The following is a 17,075-nucleotide window of genomic DNA, read 5'->3' on the forward strand; positions in this document are numbered from 1 at the left end:
TTCATTCACTGTGTCACGCTCTCCTACGTTTATGTCCTTAATACAGCACGCATCTCCCTCTTTCCTTCTTTTTCTTGGTTTACAGTTCATGAACTGAGCCACCAGAGCAATGTGGTTATTGCAAGTAGAGGTCTGGCCCACATTAAACAGTCCTTTATGATCTTCGCTTCCTCCTCCTCCACTACATCTCAAAATCTTCAGATGTATCTAGAACCATGTCAACCTTACAGGTTGTGGATTTGACAGGATAAAAATTGAAGTAATTACTTCAGGTTGTTAGAAACTTGTAAATTGTTACAAGTTTAAAATGCTGCTAACTATACCATGGAAACTAAATACTGTGTTATAGTAACAGAAGATAAGAGACATACAGAGAGGTAAGAAATAAAATGGGTATAGCAGAAGGCGAGGGTGAATGCGTCTTAACACCAGAGATGAAGTTATTTGTTTCAACAAACAACCACTCACCACCTGGGAGTATGCTCCAGTGTGTACTTTTGTGTGCATGTACTTAAGTCTGTTTGAGACTGTATGAATTAGACAGTGAGAGACAATGAAATCACCAGAGAGAGATCCCCTGAAGATTGAGCATGGCAAGAGGGAACAAGGGATCGGTGGAGAGCAAAAGAAGTAGACACAAAGACAGTGGGAGCTCACAAACACCAGTTTTAATCACAGAATGCCACCACAGAGCCATCTAACTCAGTCAGTTGCTTTTGTTCTTTTCTAACATCCTCATAATTAAAATTTTGCTTATTATTATGCATTTTACTAGAAAAGCCATTTGGAAATGGGAAAGGGCAACCATGATTAAACATGATCAGTCAAACAGATTCTGTCTTATTTACAACACAAAATAAATAGAACCCTAAAGCAAAAAGAATACTCATCTCATCTGTGTGAACAAATGAAAAAACCTACAGTGGTTCCAGTAATTGCACTGGTTATAATTTTCTATAAACAAGAGGACATTTGGAACATGACTTTGGTTTGTTGGAACTTATTATGGAATTCCTACTGTTTCTCACTTTTTACAGAGAAATCCATTGATGTTTTGATAAATAAAACCAGCACTGCTGCATGTTATTTAGAAAAAATACAGTATTTTTAAGACTTCTTCCTAAACAACCTTCAGTTCAGCCTATTATGTGCAAGCTGTGCATTAAGGATAAACTTGAGGTAATGTGCATAATTTTAGATCACTTCTATGAGACTGAAACATGTAAAAAGTCAGCAAAGTGAAGGTTAAATTTAGCAGCACATTAAATTCAGAGTTAAGGCAACTACGTCGTCCCTCAGTGCATTGTGGGACATGGCTGCCAGTTTGAAGACAGCAGAGTAAAACAACGACCACTTAAGATCGAAGACGAAAGTAAATAAATGGATGGAGAAAAACGTAAGATCGCTGTTCCATGCAGAGAAAAATTGAACAAACAAGGAAACGTTATCTAGACTAAATCCAATCATCAGGCAGAATTGACCCATACGAGTGTGACCAATGGTTTAAAATACCTAGGATGTGTGCCGCTCAGTCAGGCATCTGCAGCCAGTAAGCCTTGGTTCTGTTCCATATGTAAGCAGGCAAATTTAGACACAGAAGTATAAATGCCTCTGGTCTCAGTTGTAGCTTTGGTATGTGAACTTCATATTATTTTCCACTGTCACACAGTACCAGACCTCTTCTTTTCCTGTCAATCAGTCTGAAAGAACTGCAGTTCTAATATTTTAAGGAAATTTTTTCAGTGTTCTGTAGAATATATTTTTAGTGATTTTTTTCTAGTTTACTTCAGAAAAGCAGGTAACTGCATCTCAAAGCAGGCTACAGACATCAGAAGCTTACAGGTGTGTGATTGCCTTTTTGTAAATATTGTGTTCAATAGTTTGTACTGAGTTCATGTAAAGTTTTAATATTATGGTACTAATTTTAACACCTTAAAATCCTTCAATTTTCACCCAAAACGCCTAAAATAAAAAACATACCCAAAGTCGATCTAAATCTGTTCTTGAACCATTCCGAGTACAGGCATGGTTGAAGGCTCTTTTGAGAGAAAACACTTTGAGTTTATTTCCCCAGCAATAAGAATTAGTCAAACTACCCATTGGAACTGAGTAATAGGGGTTTAAATACAATGAAACAGATAGATTTTATGTCCGAATAATTTAATTTTTATTCCCCCCCAAAAACATTTGCCTTCAAAATGTTTCTTTTTTTTCCCCCATTAATCAATTTTATATTGCACAAAATAATGACATATATTTTGAATATATCAGTGTAAATTTGTTTCACAATAACTTATTTCAATGGTAACTGGTACGGTAAATTTTTACTGTGGTTTAACAACACTGGGACAGGTATTGGTCAGTTCACAACATACACAAACCATTTTTATTAAGAAACATAGTGTTCTCTCCTTCACAAGGAACTACCATGTGGCACTGTGATGCTTAGAATAGTGTATTTGGTGCATACAACTCTAACCACCTTCTTAACCTGAGGGGTGCCAGTTGTCTGCTCTCCTCCACATCCATAGCATCAAGCTTACAACATTCTCCAATGAAAGCAGGTGTTATGGCTTCAGCATACACCAGTCCAGCACTTTCTCTAATTTCAAACCCACAGTTTGCCAACACATCACTAGGTAGATATTTTGTACTCAATCATGGAAAAACTCATGCATACAATGAACCATTGTGCTAGCAGACATGTCTCCCCCTTATTTTCCAAATAAGAAATTCAATGGATGAAGGTTAAGCACAGTTGAATGTTGTGTGTCAATTATCCACGAAAATACTGTGCTTGATACTTATACAATGGGCATCACAAATGCCTCGTTGACTATTAAATCTAGAATTGTTACCATTTTGTATTTTAGTACAAGAACAGATTTTGTAAATATAATCTGTTTATTATAATTAGCATTCAGCCTGCTTTATAGTATGATGTAAATCTTCACTTGGCAGCATGTAGGTATTATTTTAGATGGTGCTGTTTCAGTCCATAGGAAGGATGAAATCAGCAGTTGACACCCAGGGAGGCAGACTAATTTATCAACTATCACATGAGATTCTTAATAAAAGGAGCCTCATGCATCTAGGCATGTCCTTCCTAAGTGAGCAATGGCAAAGGTGACAAAGATGGCAAGATACAGTGTGTTTGTTAATGATAATGAATGAATAATAATGGGTTATATTTAAAATAGCACTTTTCAAGACACGCAAAATACTTTACAGTAAATCCAATATTCATTCACACCACATTCATACTTGGTGATGGTAAGCTACATGTGTAACTACTGCTGCCCTGGTGCAGACTAACAGAAACAGCAGACTCTCCGACCACTCCAACGGCTCCAATATCAATAATAAATATCACTGCCTTAGAAACGAGTCAGAAACACATATTTTTAAAGTCAGAAAGTTGAGTTGAGTATACCTAGCCTACAGTTTACTGAGTTCTTACACACAAAGCTGTTAGTATGCCTATAGCTCCTATTTATCAATAGAAAATTATAGAACACATATTCAACCACACAAGGAGAACATAAACAAATGGGTGGATTAACAAATAATAAATTAATAGCTGAATAAATGAATGAATATTCCACCAGTGGGTGTAAAACTGAAGATTTCAACCAAGAAGCTCTTTGTTAATCTCAGTGCAGTTAAAGTTTCAGCTACAGCCTGTTTCCAAACTGCAATCAGCCTCCCAGCATTCCCTCACTCGCTCGTTTAACATACAAGATCCACCTACACAGGGTCATGTGGTTGCCATGGTTTCTAACATGAAAACTAACATTTCAAATCATGAGCGCTTCATTAATCCTCTATCACAGAACAAACACAATCCCCAACATTTTTGTATCGTTCTCTCTCTCCCTCGTCCACAGACACACAAACCCTCTTTTCTAGAGTTTATCTCCTGAAGTGCTGAGATTGTGAACTAATATTTTTAAAGGAGAACAATCTCATAGGAGACGGCAAATGCAATAAAAATAGTAACTTATCCGCTACAGAATAAGGTGAAGACATCCTGTACAAGTTCATAGTGTGAGACGGAGATGTTAATAATAACAGTAATAATATCTGTAATCAATAAAAATATTCTTTTTTAGCCCATTAATTCCAGGTCATCTCATTGAACAAATAACTATTTGGGAAGGTTTTTGTTAGATTACTCAACCTTAGCAAAAATGTACTGCTCAAATTTCAATGCAGAAAATGTGCTTGGTCTAATCTCCTAAATAAATAATATATATATCAGACTTGCTTTAAAAAAAGGATCTATATCAATGCAATTACATATCTGAACCGTGTGGTTGAGCCATTGTTATGAGTTTCAATGCAACACCACATCGAAAAGTATTCTAGTGTTTTTTTAAACCATTTATATAAATACTGAACTTGTATAACAAATCATTCTTCTGTAGCTTAAATGATGTTTTATTAAAACAGCTTTCAGGGTTTCCACTGAATCTGAGTGTTTGAAACTCCTGCATCTGCAAGTTTTTACTGCAGTCTTTTTTATCAAAAAAAAGTTTACCATATTATAAAACTAAAATCAGTCATTTAAATCTAAAAACTGCCCACTTTCACATCTTTTTATTAGGTATAGTGGATTTTAATGGTTGTTTGGGATTGTTATTCCATTCTATAAGCAGTCTTTAACATTTTTAAAGTTTTTAAAAAAATGTTTGCGTTAAAATGATCTATTTTTTCGTCAAAGACATGTTCCCTGTGCTACTAGCTGCACTCAAACCCAAAGCATGATCCAGCCACTCCCATGCTTCACAGTTTGAAAGGTCTTCTTCTAATGTGACTTTGTACAATGTTTTCTTTAACCATAAATTTCAAATACTGGCCATATCTATCCTGGGCTCGAATTACACAGGGGTGTTGGGGGGAGCCCTATCTTCTGGAATACGTTGCGACTTTGTAAGTCATGTGCACATGCATATGTGCAAGGCAGCGCAGTGATTACAGCCAAAAACGTTCTGGTAATGCTGCATGTAGCTGAAAGTCAGGCTTGTGCAAAACTTGACAACAAGCTGTTAAAGAACCATTTAATTTGAGTTCGATGTGATGCAGCAGGATAACAGGAAAACCTGCAGAGCAGTGGTTTCCAAGGACCAGAGCTGATGTCTCCTGCTGAAAAGGTGTTGACCACTTCGGATACAAGAATCAAGGCACCAACCCACCTGGATGCTTGTTTAGCTTTGGATAAATCAGGAACAAGCAGGATGGATGCTGAAGTGCCTCCACAGCATGTGGCAGCAGTGAAGCTGCCACATGCAGGATCTGGCTGAAAGCTGGCTGGTTGACAGTGTAGTTGTCAGCTAGCTAACTTTAGAACCATTTTCAGCAGAAATGAGGCCAGGGAGCTAAACATCACTGAGCAGTGTAAATGAGAATTTCATTACTACTGGAAAACCTACTTTCTTCTTGGAGAGTTATCAAGGCCAACCACAACCTAGTAAAATGACTCCTCAGCAGGATCAAACTTACAGTCACCCGCTGGCTGGAGACTTGCAGCCATGATGGCCATAGATGACTTACTCAAAAAGACTTGGGTCAGTTTTTGGTACAAATTTTTAACTTAAGGCCACGTCTCAACCACACCTCGCATCACCTCAGCACTATTTGTCTCATTCTCCGGACCACGACCTCCCTATCCCTGTCCTCATTGATCCTCCCTCTTCCATTATATTCTCCCTCCTTCCACATTCATTCATCCTTTCATTTTCTATCCTGTTTCTCACCCATCCATCCTTTTTCAACCCCCACCGATTCATTCAACCTTTCTCCCCCTATTAATTTGTCCTTCCTCTCCCTCCTTCATGTCCTCCTCTCACCTTCATTCTTCCATCATCATCTTCATTTTTCATTCTTTACCCCATCTTAACTTTTTCTTTACTTTGTCCCCATTCATATCATTAATTTGTTTCATGTTTTTAAATAGGGACCATCTGGGTGTTACTAAGTCGGCTTGGCTCATTGACATCCTGAGACGGAACCTCAGAGATTCTCCTCCTTTCACCCTTGAAACATTTGACACCCCAGAACCAACCGTAGCCAATCATAGCGTCATCTATACCTTTCACTGAACCAGGCATTGTCCTTGTGAATTAGGTGATAAGATTTCTTTGACACATGCTTTCTTAATTATGTTTGGTAGATTTTGGTGGAATGAAAAGTATCTTTCCTACCTTAATTTCTGTGCACAGTGGGGTCAGGACTCTTCTGGTGTGAGATTTTCTTGTCATTTTACTCTGGAAAAAAAGCAAAGGGGAAAATGTATGAAACTATCTGTTGTCCCTCAAAACATGAGCAAGAAATATGAGATTGCTTCAAAATCCCATCAGAAAGCGGCTCAGGGAGCTACCTCACATCAATCCAAATACTTGTATTTTCCTTGAAGGGGAGAAGACAGAAAAAAATGACTAAATACATTAAAATGTAACCTTTTTTTTTTGCAATGTGTGCATTTAAATTTGTGTAGGAGAAACACAAAATGAGAATTTTAATGAGAGAGAGCAGGTGTGAACGGCTGCAGCATTGTCACTCCTGCTTTCTTCACAAGATTTGGTCGTCAGTTTCTCTCAGCAAACCTCAGTCAGTCAGAGGGGAGCCAACTGCAACAGTTTCTGTTTAATACCCATCTGTATCTTCTTAGTTTATGTGATTTATTCAGCTGAGAGCACTGTACTCAGCCTGGCACAAAGCCACTCAACACAACTGAGCAAATCCATGAAGAAAATTTGTAATGTATTCAGGATCCTTTTTCTTTCCTTGAAACTAAACCCACTGGCTCATGTGATGAAAATTAGAAAACATAATTTCCAGTTTGCCTTCTTTTTTTCTTTTTTTCTAAATTAAAAAGAATCTTTTTCAGAATCTGCTGTAAAAAAAAAGAAAAAGTAAAAACATTTATTTCAAAAACAGTATGCAGGTGTCTGTGTTTACCCAACTGATCATTAGCTTGTGTCTTCTCTCATATCCGAACACTAATTATGTTTCCTCTCTGTGCGACAGAAAGGTTGGGGATGCATTTTTAAGCAGGGTGATGCCATCAATAATTCACATGCAGCATTCACTGACAATATGTGTGTGTTTCTGTTTGCCTGATTTTTTTAATTTGCCTTGTGTGTATAAGCACATTTACAGAAAATACACTGGTGGAAAATACACTGGCCAGAAGAGAAAGAAACTTAACAAATAAGCATTTCAGCCACAATATTGACTGGATGAGAAATCATTTATGAACATCCTTGAACGCAGGTGTGACAACAAGAATCAATAAACAAACCCAAAAAGGCACATGAGCCATGTTGTTTCTGCAGCTTTCTGCAATTCAGTTGGGAAAGTCTCAACAAGCTGTCAGGCTCTAACAGCAGATGAGCCAAAAGCAAACGCAGCCTCCTGTTGGGAAGTGTCACTAAAACTGTCCAAATTACAGCTGAAACTCCTACACATCTCCCAGGCTGTTTGATAACAGTGTAAATGACAGCCAGCAAGCCCATGATCCTCTCAATATGCTCACAAAATGATGCATTTGCAATTTTCGTGTGTTTTTACGTTTGTGTGGGTTTCAGTGAGTCACTCATGCTGACTTTCCATCTAAACCACTCTAACGAGGGACAGCTCATCTGTGTCTGAGGACAGATCAGCATGAGAAAAATCATCCAACACCTGAATCATGGAGAAAAGACCAAAGCGTGTGCGTGCTCACATAATACCCGGTTCCCACAGTAATGATGATTCTATGCTAATCCAGATCTAATCAAGTCGTGACCATATTTCCATCTATGTTGGAATTATAAAGGTAAAAGTCAAGTAAAAAGTAAGACAAAGGCTGAAGGGGTTGAAATGTGTAAAAAGAGAAAACTAAATATCACATACGACACATTGTCATTGGATTATATTGTTCTCACATAAATAAGCATATTTCTAGATTCATGCAAGTAAAAAGTTCACAGATGATCTGTTGTTTTGGGGGACAAAGAATACCCCAAAGGCTTATTGTGGACAAATGTCTAAATCCCAGTTTTACTAACAAGAAGTGCGCAATGAAGAATGATTTATACATGCAGAGCATATGGTTGCTTCAGTGTCCAACGACCAACAGATGGAGGGGTACAGCAAGAAAGAGAAAGAAGATAAACTATGATTTATTTACCACACTACCAGCCAAACACTTTTCAGCACTGAGCTGTTACTACGGATCATATAATGCAATTTTCATCATCACCCAATTAAAATTTATCACAACAGCAAACTTCAGCCAAATTCCCTCATTCCACCTTTTTTTTCTTTTTTTTTTTTTCTATCAAGTTGTGATTTTATCAAACTTCCCATGTTGCTTAAACTCAACACCATTCTCGGCCTTTTAATTTAATTTCTTATACTTATATAGCCCTAAATTCATCTCCAAGAGAGCATTCAAATTCGAAACAGTTGTTGTCTTACCACTCAGAGTTTCTGAAGCTCCTTTTCTGGATTGCTTCCTCCTGCCCTTTCTTCACTTTGAGTCTTGAACTTCTAAATTACCTTCTGACCGGAACAACCAGATGAGGAAGAGATCCAGATGAATGGAATAAAAGAGAAATGGCGGCTGTGATAAGATGGTTGGCTCTGGGAGTCAGAAGCCACAGGTGGGCAAGATGTCCCTCTGCTACTGGAGGCGTGTTGGAAGATAGGGCATGACGCAGCCCATGGATGTGTATGTGTGTGTCTGTGTGTGCGTATGAGAGACACTGTCAGTCTCTATTAAAACACACCTGCTGGTCCAATTAGAACTATGGGATGAGAATTTCAAGATCCAAGATCATCTTGTTACACTCCCAAAACCAGGCAAATATTTCCAAATACATTCACTGCACCTGTTACATACACCTAATGAACTTCCTTGACTGTGAAGTCAGAAAAAAAGATGATGATGAAGAGAAAGAGAAAGAGGCCCTTTTCTTGTGTTGCACTCTTTCTTTGGCAGCCACAATGATTGCAGAATTGTTGAAGTTGATGAAGCTCAAGCAGTCATATCCCTTTTCCTCCAATGATGCTGCTCGTCTGCTCTGTCTCATTGGTTATCAGTCTGTAGTTTGTTTCCTCTAATCAGCGATGCAGGAGAAGGAAAATCAGTGTGTCAGGAAACACCTTTTCTAGCAGGTCGGGTTTCTTTCTGGACCTGATGAGCTTCTGGTTGGTGCACGTCACCAACAAAAGCACCTGAGTCACATTTACTCTGGGGGACTGCTATGTGGGAGACTCAGTGTGTGTCACCACCAGTGGTCCAGACCCTTTGAGTCAGGTTGCTAGGTGAGGATGTCATTGTGCCCACCCCAAATCCCTTACACTACTAACTCACACACACTTAAAGGGAAGAGGGTTAATGATAATCAAGAAAAGTAAACAGCGGGTGGCTAACAAGTGCAAATTTAGTTCTGTGCTGTACTATGAATTAATTAAGAGATCACTAGGACGCCACAGCAACAGAGGGGAGGGGTTGCCCTGTGAGACAACAGTGAGGGGCCCCAGTTAAGCCAATGATCACTTTAGGGCCTTGAGATGCCTTTTTGTTGTCTGGAAACATAAGCATGACATAACATCTCTCTTGGTTCAGTGGTATCCATCTGTTCTCCTTTTATTTATCTAAATTATTTCACCTTATTTGTTTTTAGCCTATCCCTTTATCCCCTTGCCTCTACCTTTCACTTTGTCTCTTTTCTCATCATGGCCAGTCTGCATCAATGCAACTCTGACTTATAAGTCCAATTGTGGTCTGTCACATCAGGTTCAAACTAGTTCTGATCAGGACCTCATTCAATTCCGCACCGCTCCATCACAAAACCTTGCACACCTGCTGAATTTACACATACCCAAACATCACACACAAAAGATTCCTCAAGCTTTATGGTCTTGAATAAACAGATTGAGAGAAAAATGTGCTCTAACAAGATAAAGCTATTAAGAAAGGCTTAGCATTCCACACAACAGTTCCAGATAAGAGCGCACAATTAGTAATCAATTACCTAATGCAGAGTAACATTTAGTTTGCATGTACTATAAATCCTGCATACACAAATAAGAAGAGAGAGTAGTTGTGGAGAAAGAGCTGGATAAGTTGTAAAACTAACCTGATTTCTTTTCTTTTCATTGGTTGACATATTGATGAGGATTTTAACTTTGATGGAAAACAATGATTTTTTTAGTGACTGTTATAACAGTACAGGAAAAGCTAAGAAAAATACAAAGCACTTGAGAACACCGAGGACATTAATGATCAGATACCACCATTTCGTTTCCTTTTTCTTTTAAATATATCAAAACAAGTGCTATTGAACTTGTTGCATGCTGGGATTATGGAGCACTTGTTGACTATGATAATGTCTGGGTCACTGAGGGTGGAACATTTTTCTGCAGACTCCCTGATGGTTTCCTACAGAATTCTTAGGTAGTCAGTTCTAATGATATTCTTTACTTTGACAACTTAACCTGTCACACAAGCACTTAAAGAATTCCCATCGCCGTGCCCGACCCTGGGGATGGCATTCTTTGGCCCATGCATCCATGTGCAAACAACCCAATCTCCAACTCAGATCACAAAATAAATTACCTTTGTTCTTACTTAAGGAAAAACAAAAATGCAAGCTTCTAGTTTCCTGTGTTGGTGGAGTCCACTTTAGACAATCCCAATGGGGCACTGCCTCTTGAGTGTTTTGGAGTATCTGCTTTTAAGGAGTTGGCAACAGAACAGCTCAGATTAATCAAGATAACCTTGATGTGACGTTTGGACCTTGAGTGATATTTGGAAAAGATCATTTTAACAAGATCCTGAAAAAAAACTAAATTCAAACAGCTTGGCCTTTAGGGTAGTAATAGCTTGGCTTATCATTTAAAATATCAACAAAAAAGCTTAGGAGAGCTTGGCCTTAGGCAGTATCTGAGCTTCCAACAAGTACTAATCTATAACATCCCCTCAAAAAGTTCAGGAAATATCAAATTATGGTACTTGTCCAGCAACAGTCTAGAACTGAATGGAACTGAGAATCTGATGGAAAGAAAACCAACCACAGAAACCTAAAGATTGTTGGAGAATAAAAAGTGGTCTGCAGTCCCTGAAGAGAAATGTAAAACCCTGTATTTCTGTTATTGCAGATGAAAGACCTGAAATTGACACCTGAGAAGGGGTGTTGATAATTTAGGTTTTATATGTGTATTTCAATTGTTTGCATTATGCCCACAAAAGCTAACAGGCTAAACAGTAAGCATGTGTATCAGTGGAGCAATGTCATGTATCCATATTTGACCCTGGGGGGCTGGCAATAAGTTGGTTTTGTAGTAAGTGGGTGATCTATGGGTCATAGCTTAGAGCCAAAGACCTAATGTTTGAGTGGTCTTCCATAAACATTTTAATGACCATGTGAGAACAAATTTAGCCAATGAACAGCGGCTGCAAAACCTTTCAAAAACTCCTCTGCAATAACTTAAAACTGTAAGTCTGTTGAAAGAATCCTATTTAAGCCACAGGCTTCCACAATGTCCCTTCATAATGAAACAAAATTAAATCAAACATAAAAAAAAACAAAACTAAACAAATGAAGCTTTTTTTAATCTGTTACATACATCATCAAATCACCTGAGACCCACAGAGTGTAAGTTAGGCTTTAGAAGTCCCCTGCTGGGTTTTAGCTTTTCAACGTCACACAGCCCCAGATTTAATTCCCAACACATAGCCACGTATGAAATTAGTTAATGATTAAAGTACAGAATAAGCACTTCTGACAGTAAATAACTGCATCATAATCCTTTTTTTATTGAATTTCCGAGGGTGTGATTAGCCAGTATCGTGCTGTGTGGAAAGTGCACAACATATTCCTGAGTAATAGCTCTGACTAGTACAAGGCTGCTAAGTGTCATAGCCATACCTCTTCATCTGCAGGTAGATAAGGTTAATTCACTGTCTAATGGCCCAGGGAGCTGATGAACCATTTGATGTTAAAGGGTAATTGCCTATGTCTGAGTGGTGTTGTGTGTGTGTGGTGGAAGAACTATCATGCTCAGAAGCGTAGATATGCCACCATACTGCCAGAGAAGATTATGGACATCATTAAGATATTTTCTCTGTGACCTTAGAGGGACACATCCCATCTCTACACTGACAAATCAACAGTAGTTGTGGTCGATTTCTACATGGTTACAGAGACAACATGGCATATTCGGGGCCCTCCAGCAAACTTATAGATCATGCTACATCGCATAAGGCCCCTTAAAGCCACTTCTGTTTGTATAGCGGTGTATGAACCTGTCCTGACTTGTTACCGAGGCCGGACATACAATCAAAAGCTCCCACTGACCCCAGACCACATATCTTTGTGTGGCACTTTGCTGGAGTTACTGTGACATTAAGCAGACAGGAGATTTACATTACTCCTCAGGGCTGTCAGGATACAGGAGGAGGGGTTGTTATGGAAACAGACCCCTACATGGCTGTCAGACCTGTTTAATTATTCAGGACCACCATCACTGAACATCAGCAGGGCATCAACTGGAACCACTGAAAAGACTGAATGGTGAGATTGAGAAAATAAATAAAAAAAATCATATCATGAACCAAGTTTGGAAATCTGGCTAAACTCACCTTGAATATATTTTACTGTTTGGGAGATAAGTTCACTTCATGGATAATTTATTTCCATGCAAACGTGCACTCTAGCATCCAATAACCTAAAGCAGGCAGGAAGCAATTGTTTTAAAGTCAGCAGTCATGTCAGATTTTACTACAGGTGAATATCGATCAACATAGAACTTTAAGGTTTTATTACGTGCTGTACTGTTCGTGGTGTGCCTTTGCCAACAAATCTTAGATGCTCATGCTTTTCTCCTGTGATAGAAAGATCAGCTGGGTATCTGCATGTTTTTGCCAAACTTTAGAGCTAAAATAAAGCTGACGTTTATTTTAATAAATATAATGTGCAATAGCAATATGCAGAAGTTTCCAAGGAAGCTGAAAAACAGATTTATGGTTAACAGCCACAAACTAATTTGTAACTAGCTGTTGGAATAGCAGCAGCTAAACTTTCTAAAACCTTGCCCTCCGTTTCCTGTAGTTGGATTATATCACTGTTAAGCTTATATATTGATTATATAGTCTGTTATTGCATGTACATACAAGTGTATCTGCACACAAAAAATTATATGTAAGACTAATCTTGCTAAAATGGCCTGACTTGGCTAAAAATGGCTTTACGTGTTGGTATTATTAACTGTCAAGAATGAGTTTATGGAATCAGCTAGGTGGCGGGATGACGACAAACTCAAGATGGAAAAAACTGAAAGGGTTGCAAAGTTAAATCTAAAATATAACAAATCCAAACTGAACTAGGATATGACAACTGGGTAGAAAGGGAAGCCTGCCAGAAAGGCTATCACAACAAAATAATAACAGAAATTTTGACAGAGAACAAGCACAAACAAACATTTTCAGGTAAAGCAGCAGATTAAATGTGGTGACCTAATCAGAATAGGGAGCAGGTGGTTGAGACCAAGCAGGACTTGTAAAGGAAGAGTAGCTGGGAATATTACACAAAAAGAACAATGTAAAAAACATACACGGATATAATTAAGTTTGTTGAGAGATCATAAAAAATCCACTAGTAGCTGCTTAGTTTGGTTTTTTTTAAAAAGTAAAAGACTAAAGAAAAGGACAAAAAAAGTGTTACAGTTCAGAGTGTGTGTTGCCATAGTTATTACCCTTCTCATGAAAACAATATACAGTATAGTGCTAAAGGCTGCTGCCTACACAGGTCTCTGGCATATTTTTAGACTTGGCATTTGTCTAAATGTATTTGCAAGGTTCAAAAGCCTGGGTATTACATAATTAAAAACTTAGCTGCAAGGAATATTCAGTTCATCATAGCATCATAGGAACAAGATCAAAAGACACTAATATCAGCCCCCCCTTAGCCCTTATAATGCTTTTGTTATGATTGTAGCAGTCACAAGTCGGGTAGAAATATTCTCCGACCCTGAACTGATCATTTTATCTTAATGTTAAGGTTTAAATGTTTCCAAAGCAAACTAAAACACCAGTCTTTAGAGGCAGTGAGAAACAACTGGAAACAGACAGTCCAACTCCACCAGCCAGTGAGAATTTTTTCCCTTCCCATGGCAGATGTCTGGGTGTCAGAGAGCTCCTGTCATCATCATTTTGCCTGTAAACTGTACCACTCCAGCCTGTCCTCATTTACGAACTACCGAATGTGTGGGTGCACTCAGTGTTCGTGGTCAAATACACTCACTATCTGAGCCATGAGATGGGCTGTGCACTGACACTGTTGGGACTGCGCCATATTTCTTTACTCTGTACATTTTCATCTTTTTGTCACAGGTATACCCTGCTTTTCTGTGTATTTTAACTGTACACACACACAGATAGTTGACTATATTTAACATGTTGTAATGAATTCTATAATGTAGTTAAATTGTAGCTTTGTCCTCATATTATATTCCAGAGTGGGTGAAAAGAAAAAGATCAGAAAAATAGTGCATTCACTCAAAGTGGTTAAGGTGTTTACTGTAACTGAGGAATACATATACTGAACATAAAGTGTCTGTCTTTCCTAAAACGATGCACCATCCCTGTATCTTTGTTTCTGGTGCTAAACCAGATTCAGATGGTTCCAATGTTGAATATCTAAAAATAAATAACACATACACAGAAAAATTCAGGACATGGTTGACTAGTTTACTTTCCACCTATTTATTTCAGGAATGTCAAAACATGAAGAGCCCTTTGCACTTGAAAGAAGAGGCAATCCTTTCAACAGCTAATCTAGACAAAAAGATGCAATTTTATTAGAATACATAGTATTTATTTAACTGGCAATTTCATATCAAATTCAGAATTTTTCATGGTAAACGATTTTGTTTAGATCACAATTACTAATAACTGTGAAAAAGTACACACAGTAAATACAACACAGACTATCTGTTTTCCATTGGTTTACATCTTCAAAGTATCAACTAATCAGAAGGTAAGAGGTGGAAATATCACTAAATCTTCTGCTTTTGTTCCTTTTTAACAGTAGAGTGGTTAAAAGGCGACAAGCTTATTGTCATCCCTCCATCTCACATGAATTGTCTGTCATACCTACACAGTCATAAACAGATACTCAGTGCTCAGTGGGGGAGCCCTGCTCGCATCCATACACACATCAAAGATCATATAGTCTCAAAGTTAAGCTTTATATCTCTCAGCAGGTATACGATCTGTATGCATTTTCTGCACACTACTGCAGTTTGCATACATAAAAAGGCTTCTGGTTATTAAATCTCAACATACTGCGTTGGTAATAATGCACATAAACGGATAATAAATGAGGCAGACAACAGGTAAAACATTCAATTCTGTTTAAGAAAAAAAGGAAAAGTAAATTCTATTTGTGCTGCACATGTGGCCAGTCTGGAGGGACCGTCAGTATGAAAAGATAAATAATAATTGAAAGAAAAGATCCAGTAAGTCCATGTAGGAATCCATAAAAAAGGTGCTTAAAGTCTTTAGTTGTACAGCTGCACGATGATCAGAGGCTTTCCAAGAAAAGGTTTAGTTGTGACCGATGCTGAGCAGGAAAGAAAAACCTAAACGGTACTAACACATTTAATGGCATTTCTTCTGTTAGAAAAGCAAAAACAGCCTGATTAATCTAACTGCACATTATTCTAAATATCAGTACGAATATGGCTTATTTGGATTTGCTATTCTACGCACAAACACAGCCAACCCACTGGCTTTGATTACGTTTTTTTTCTTTTTTTTTTTTCTTTTGTGTACTACATAAATTTTTTGCCTTATTGCATTTGATTCTCAGATGTCAGTTTCATTTTCAGCTCTAATCAAATGTCTAATTTCAGAGAAAATGCAATTTATCTTCATAATTCCCTGCAGGTCTGTGTGTCTCTCAACCATTATGCTGTGTTTTCACAGTGAATTGTATTTATTCTCTTTTCATGTCCTGCATAATAAATAGTGATATTGGTAGAGCTGCTGTTCTTTAAAAAAAAACTTTAGCTGATAAGGCAAATTGCTGTAGCTCTAAAAAGAAAGTGCATTGACTTAATGGCCCAATGGCATACTAACACAAACACACACAAACAAAACACAAAAAATATTCATCCCACTCATAATAATACACCTTCTACCCATTAAAAATGGTACAAATCTCTGTCACAATTAATAAATTAAAGGTTCAGCAGTTCACATTCATCTGGCTGGGTGTTTGTGTATCTGTGCGCAAGAGTTGTTTTGGGTAGGCAAGTTGTTCACATTGGTTATTGAAGCCCTGTGGCTTTTTTCAAAAGCTCCAGGTCTTTGCGTGTTGGAGCTGCCGGTGGCAAACAACCATAACTCTCTAAACCCAAGGGCAAATAGCGCTCCTGCAGTCCCAGGATATCATCTGCCTGCCCGGCTTGTAGCAAAATCCACGGAGGGGGTGAAGAACCACCGAAGAACCCCCACAGAGCCAGACTCCCTGTAGTGAAAGGCAGGAATAAGAACGCGTGAGAAAAAAACAACTTTGAATAGAGTTACTTGAGAGGAAAAGACAGGAAAACTGCAGAGTATGTCACATACCTTTACTGTGCAGATCAGCAGTCTTGGCCACACCAAAGGAGACCAGATGTGGCGCTAGATCCACCAGGCCTTCTAGCTGACCTCGGGTTGCCATGAGCACTATCGACCTGGAAATATATGGCTTTGTATTTAAAGCAGGATTTTGCAAAAATGAAAGATTTCATACTTGTAACACAAATATAAAAGTATTGAATGTAAACACCACGATCAAACTTCTAGTGACTTACTGCTTTGAAATTTCAGCTTCTAGGTGCCGTTTCATTTTGGCATCCATTGTTGCAAATGAGGTTTTCTTGGTGACTTTTCCAGAACAGGCATCCACTGAGACCAGGAAAAACCCAGCCTGAGAGAAGGACATGGTCACCTCATTCACCTGGTGGGTGGCAGGAAATGATTAAGCTAACTAAACGAACACTGTTAAAAGCTTTACACTTGTAATCATATGAATAAT

At 38.2% G+C, this 17,075-nt stretch overlaps 1 protein-coding gene across 1 annotated transcript in view; it reads right to left on the reverse strand.

Annotated features, from left to right (window-relative positions):
• Positions 1-14,922: 14,922 nt before the first annotated feature.
• The window catches only part of cemip2 (cell migration inducing hyaluronidase 2), a 28,488-nt gene continuing 26,335 nt past the window's right edge, over positions 14,923-17,075 (reverse strand). The window contains exons 22-24 of the mRNA XM_041999321.1: positions 16,852-16,997; positions 16,625-16,731; positions 14,923-16,523 (exon numbers count right to left, since the gene is read on the reverse strand). Coding sequence (XP_041855255.1) covers positions 16,324-16,523; positions 16,625-16,731; positions 16,852-16,997 — 453 coding nt within the window. The 3' untranslated portion in view covers positions 14,923-16,323. The remainder of the gene's footprint in view (positions 16,524-16,624; positions 16,732-16,851; positions 16,998-17,075) is intronic.

The sequence above is a fragment of the Melanotaenia boesemani genome, chromosome 11 (genome assembly GCF_017639745.1).
Source record: "Melanotaenia boesemani isolate fMelBoe1 chromosome 11, fMelBoe1.pri, whole genome shotgun sequence".
Taxonomy (NCBI): Eukaryota; Metazoa; Chordata; class Actinopteri; order Atheriniformes; family Melanotaeniidae; genus Melanotaenia; species Melanotaenia boesemani.